We start from the raw sequence: 5,011 nt of genomic DNA on the forward strand, positions 1-5,011 counted from the left end.
GCCATTTCCACACCTGCCCTTTATTGGACTCAGCTAGGAGGCTGGCTGGGGGCCCTTCACGAGTCTCAGACACCGCCCACACAGGTTTAGGAAGGTGCCATCATTCTGTGAAGGTCCAGAGCCCACCCAAGTCCTGGAGGCTGGGAGAGAGGGAGACAGGCAGACAGGAAAGGCAAGGCCCTTCGGTGAAGGAGACTGATCTCAAGGGAAAGCGTAGGGCCAGCAGTGTCTCCCGAGGGCGCACTGGGTCCTAAGGACAGATACACAGGGGCTGGATGGAGGAGGAGACCTGTGTGCTGACCGGCTCGCGTCTATATGGCAACTTTGAGGAGGCGCTTGATGTCGGGCTCAATGTTGATGGTGGGGAAGGTGCGGCTGTAGCGGCGGAAGGGCTCCCCCTCCGGCCCAATAAGGAACTTCTCGAAGTTCCAGGACACATCGCTGCGGCGCACTGGACTCCAAATGATGTACTTGGGATCGGTCATGAGAGAAAATGGGTCATCGTAAGGGTAGGGGAGCTTGTCCTTCAGGTAGGCGAAGACAGGATGCTCGTTCTGACCGTTCACCTCACACTTTTGGACAAGGGTGAAGGTGGGCTGGAATCCACCCCCAGGGCGGACGTACTTGAGACTGTTCAGGATCTCCTCATTCTGACAGTTCTCCTGGGGGAGGAAAAAAGACAAAGAGATGGAAGAGGGGAGAGGGAAAATGAGTGTCCACAACATGCAAATCTTTCAGCTTCTACACTCCCCGGGATCATTCTTTTCTATGAGCCTTTTTTTCCTTCTGTTCCTTTTCTTTCCTTCCTTATTTGCTTTGCCTTACTCTTAAGATTTTTCCCTCTCACAGCTATTCATGTTTTTTGCTAGGCCATTTCTGAAGGTTTTTGCAGGTCCTAACTTGGTTGTTCTTATACTGATAGATTTAGCACTTTTGATCTGTTGCTTCTCTCTCCAATCTACCCTGGGCAGTTCTCAGGGGATCTGTCTGAAGCTTCAAGAACCTTAAGTTCAGGGCCCTAGAAAGGAAAAGGAGGCTCAGGCCATACTGCCTAGAACCCTCCTTCAACTCACCTACCCACACACACCTCCACATATGTCCCGCTACCACCTTGCCTTTCTCTCTGCCCTGGTTTTGCTTCTGTTGCTTCAGTTTACATGTGAGTGGTGAGGCCTCTGCCTCTGCCCTGCTCAGCTCCTCACACTAAGAGTGAAGTTGAGGCCTAGGGGAATGGGATGTATGGCTTCTTGCTTTCACCTCGCCTTGTCCTGTAAGTGCAAGTAGGGGGAAGCTTTGAGGAGGGAAGTCTAGTTTTCAGGTGCCGTGAAGGCAAAGTGAGTTAGAGACATCAGTGAATGTAATCTAAATGTAATCTCTTAGTGCCTAGGAGGGATGAATTAAGTAGGATAGAGGGCACAGGGTTCTGGCATCGGCCAGGGAAAGGGGGAATTAAGGAAATTAAGTGCTTGAGGGCTATGAATTTGTAATTATCATTCCTCCCACTTCTAGACTGCCATCTCAGGCTCCTGCCTCTCACACTCACTGTGGTCAGCTATGAGTGCTTTAGCCTGAACCTGTTACCTCTCTTCCCTGGTCACCTGTCTTTCCCTCCCCACTGCCATCATTGATCTGTCCCCTTCAGCATTCCCCACCCATGACAACTGCCAAAGGCCCATAGGAACCCTCATTTTCCACCCCCCTCCAAGTCTAAGAGTCAGGTATCTCCCTCTGGGAGAAAGTTCCTGCTTCTGACCTACTAGGATCAATTAGTACAGTCAGTTCTAGGCCATCATGACATCTTGAGCCCAGAGTTGATCTCTATTAGGCTTTTTATCTCTAGTGCAAATGGCTCTCTGGCTCCTGGTGGGGTATGGACTCCCTCCAGCAACTAGCTAGTCTGAAGTGATGTGAGGCTGCAGGTGTCTCTAGGGCCAGACAGACAGCGCTAAAGGGGTTTTGCCCTTTCCAGCTCTCTTGCTCCAGCCAGGCCTGGAAACAGACTGAGGCCGGGAAGGAACAGTCAGAGCAGGAACAGTTTGGGCTCAGGTGTGTCACAGCCGGGACCCTCCAGCCTTCCCATGTGTACCTCTGCTAATCTCCTTGTCTTGATGCCACTATGAATTGAACTAAGGGGACTCTAATTAGAGGGTTCAGTTGAGGACATCCTGCCTGCTGGTGCTGTCCAACTAATACGTGAAAATAGAAGAATCCCTAAAAGATAACTTGACGCATGTGGGCTGAAGATCTGTAACACCTTGACCCAGTAATCAGAGACAGAGGGGTGCAAGTGGTGCCCCGAGGGCACCGAGGGCACACTGCACACCCTTAGCTCTCCCCCAAATTCACTTTCCACTTGGCTGATTTCAAACAAACAAAACTCTTCGATCCAAATAATAAAGTTGCTTGCATTTGCATAACTTTATAACTTTCAAGTTACTTTTGTTTATTGTATCCTCAAAGCCTCACAATAACCCTAGGAGATAAGTAGTATTACCCCTAATTTACAGATGAGGAAAATAAAACAGAAAAATTAAGTGATTCTTCCGAGGGCATTGAGCCATTAAATAACAGGGCCAGTGCTAGCTAGAACTAAGGTCTCCTGAATCAGTTCAATCCTCATCTGATTCTTGATCTTCTATTTCTTCCATTCATTTATTCAGCAAATGTCTAATGAGTGTCTTCTGTACCCTAGGCACTGATGACACAAGGGAGAGAAAAACAGACCTGGTACCAGCCCTCATGAAGTATAGTGGGAGGACAACAAACAATAAAAAATCCGCACCCTCAGTCTTTGATCACGGACAGAATTCATGTATACTTCCCCTTGGTAGTCACACATACTAAAGACCTAGATTAACAAAACACACCCCATGATTCCAGACACTCCAGCATGCATAGTCTTGCTTCCCTCCCCTTAGCCTACTAGACCACCCAACTCCTTGAGTGCAATACAAGGGACCCCTCACCTGATGTCCAAATTGGTTGCAAGGAAAGCCAAGAACCACCAGGCGCCTGGGATAGCGGCATTGCAGCTCGTTGAGCTGGGTGAAGTCCCGAGTGGTTGTGCCTCAGAGCGATGCCACATTTTCAATCAGCACCGCTCTGCCTCGGAATGTATTGAAATCTACTTTCTCCCCATCCAAGCTGACAGCCTGCAGGTCATAGAACGACTTGGCAATGAAAGCCATGGTGAAAGTGCAGGGTGAGCCTGGCAGAGTGGCTCGGGCCCACTTAGGGATCTATTAAAAGGGTGGGGAGGGAGGAGGAGCCTGGAAGTACAGGAAGAATCTCACTCACAATGGGGCTTTGAGCATCCCCAGAATGACTTAGCAAAAATAGTCACCCACCTGCAAGGGCTGTTTGAACAAGGCTGCTCCTATTTACAGACAGAACAAAGCCACCTCCCTGCCCCACCCTGCTGGCAACCTGGGAAGGGCCAATTTGATATCTATGAGCAGACATGAATAATTCACTACTTGTAGGAAACCAGAGCCCCAAAGGTCGTCAGGGAGGAAAAAAGGGAGGGAGGGACGCAGGATTGACTCCTACTTGCCCCAGCAAGTCTTCTTCCCAGGGTGCAGATGTTTACTGAGAGCCTGCTGAGCGCCAGGCTCTGAACTGTGCAGTGGGGAGGTCAGAGTTTGCTGAGATCTGAAAGAGGAGGAAGAGAATTGGGGCGCATGCCCCCTTGACTCAGATTACAATGGAAATATACATGTTACTGTTCATGGTTTTCTCTCTGGCTGTTGCTTTCCACAAAATCAAAGGGATCCCCTAGGGGAACAGTATGTGATTTTATAAAATAATGGCTTTCAGGCCCCAGCTTGCACCAGGCTGAAGAAATGAAGGGCGTTTGTCCTGCAAAGTCCTTTGCTGAGTGATGCCACTTGTGCTCGGGAGCACATGCACCCCCGCCCCTGCACTGTGCCATCTCCTCGTCTACACCCCTATCACGTGAACTCAAAAGGAGTCTGGAGGCCTTGCTAGAAATATATAATAGGGATTTATTCAAGGCTCTTGGAGTTTGCAGACAGGGAACACAGCTAGGCAAAAGCCAGATATGCCCCAAAGAAGAAAGAAAAGTTACAAATTTTTATAGTGAAATGTACACTTTTGAGAATTAGCCCTGCATTCTTAGCCCTAGGATTGGTCCAGAACAGGTATCAGTCAGGCGTCAGGCAGTGAGGATGGTGGATGCTGGGTTGTCTGGAAGACGGGGACCAGGAGGTCAGGTCAGGTCCTGGTGGTTTGGATAATGGAAGCCAGGTGGATGTATGTGTGGTTCTTCGAGGGTGACCTGGAGGTCCAGATGTACATACAGGACTAGGAGGGTCGAAAAAGTTTACGTTCCCAGGCTAGTTAGAACAAGAATGGAGTCTTCCCTCATGCCTCAACTTCCACAACGTTAATAATTTCAGCAGTTGGTTAAAAAGACTTCCTTTTAAGCCCTGGCTGGTGTAGCTCAGTGGATTGAGTGCGGGCTGCGAACCAAAGTGTTGCAGGTTCGATTCCCAGTCAGGGTACCTGCCTGGGTTGCAGGCCATGACCCCCAGCAACCGCACAATGATGTCTCTCTCTCTCTCTCTCTCCCTTCCCTCTCTAAAAATAAATAAATAAAATCTTTAAAAAAAAGACTTCCTTTTATATATCCCCTATCATTGCTCTCCCTTCACCCTAAACCTCCCCCCCAGGGGGGTCATGAGGATGCAGTCAGTTGTGGGCAGGGCAAGGGGGACAGGAGTCACACAGCAGGCAGGAAGCTCAGAGGGGATGAGCCACACCCACCTCTTCTCAGACCAAGGCCCAGTCCCAAACACTTTCCAGAGGGTTTATGCCGGTAATTCCCCCACAGAAGGAAGTACGCAGGGAGTCAAACTGCTGTGCTTCTAGACCCAGCCAGGCCACCCATGGTGTTTTCAACAGCAGCCACGCCGAGTGTTACAGGCCAGCTGGGGACCTGCTGAGGATTATGTGGTGTGAGCACACCCTGGAAGCCCACAGAAACTAGAAA

At 49.8% G+C, this 5,011-nt stretch overlaps 1 protein-coding gene across 1 annotated transcript; it reads right to left on the reverse strand.

Annotated features, from left to right (window-relative positions):
• On the reverse strand, positions 1 to 3,289 carry GPX2 (glutathione peroxidase 2). The gene is made up of 2 exons (XM_028505412.2): positions 2,967 to 3,289; positions 1 to 662 (listed from the first exon to the last, which is right to left on the reverse strand). The coding sequence occupies exons 1-2, from the start codon at positions 3,186 to 3,188 to the stop codon at positions 312 to 314; spliced, it is 573 nt and encodes a 190-aa protein (XP_028361213.1). The 5' UTR covers positions 3,189 to 3,289; the 3' UTR covers positions 1 to 311.
• Positions 3,290 to 5,011: the final 1,722 nt, after the last annotated feature.

Source organism: Phyllostomus discolor, chromosome 1 (assembly GCF_004126475.2).
Source record: "Phyllostomus discolor isolate MPI-MPIP mPhyDis1 chromosome 1, mPhyDis1.pri.v3, whole genome shotgun sequence".
NCBI lineage: Eukaryota > Metazoa > Chordata > Mammalia > Chiroptera > Phyllostomidae > Phyllostomus > Phyllostomus discolor.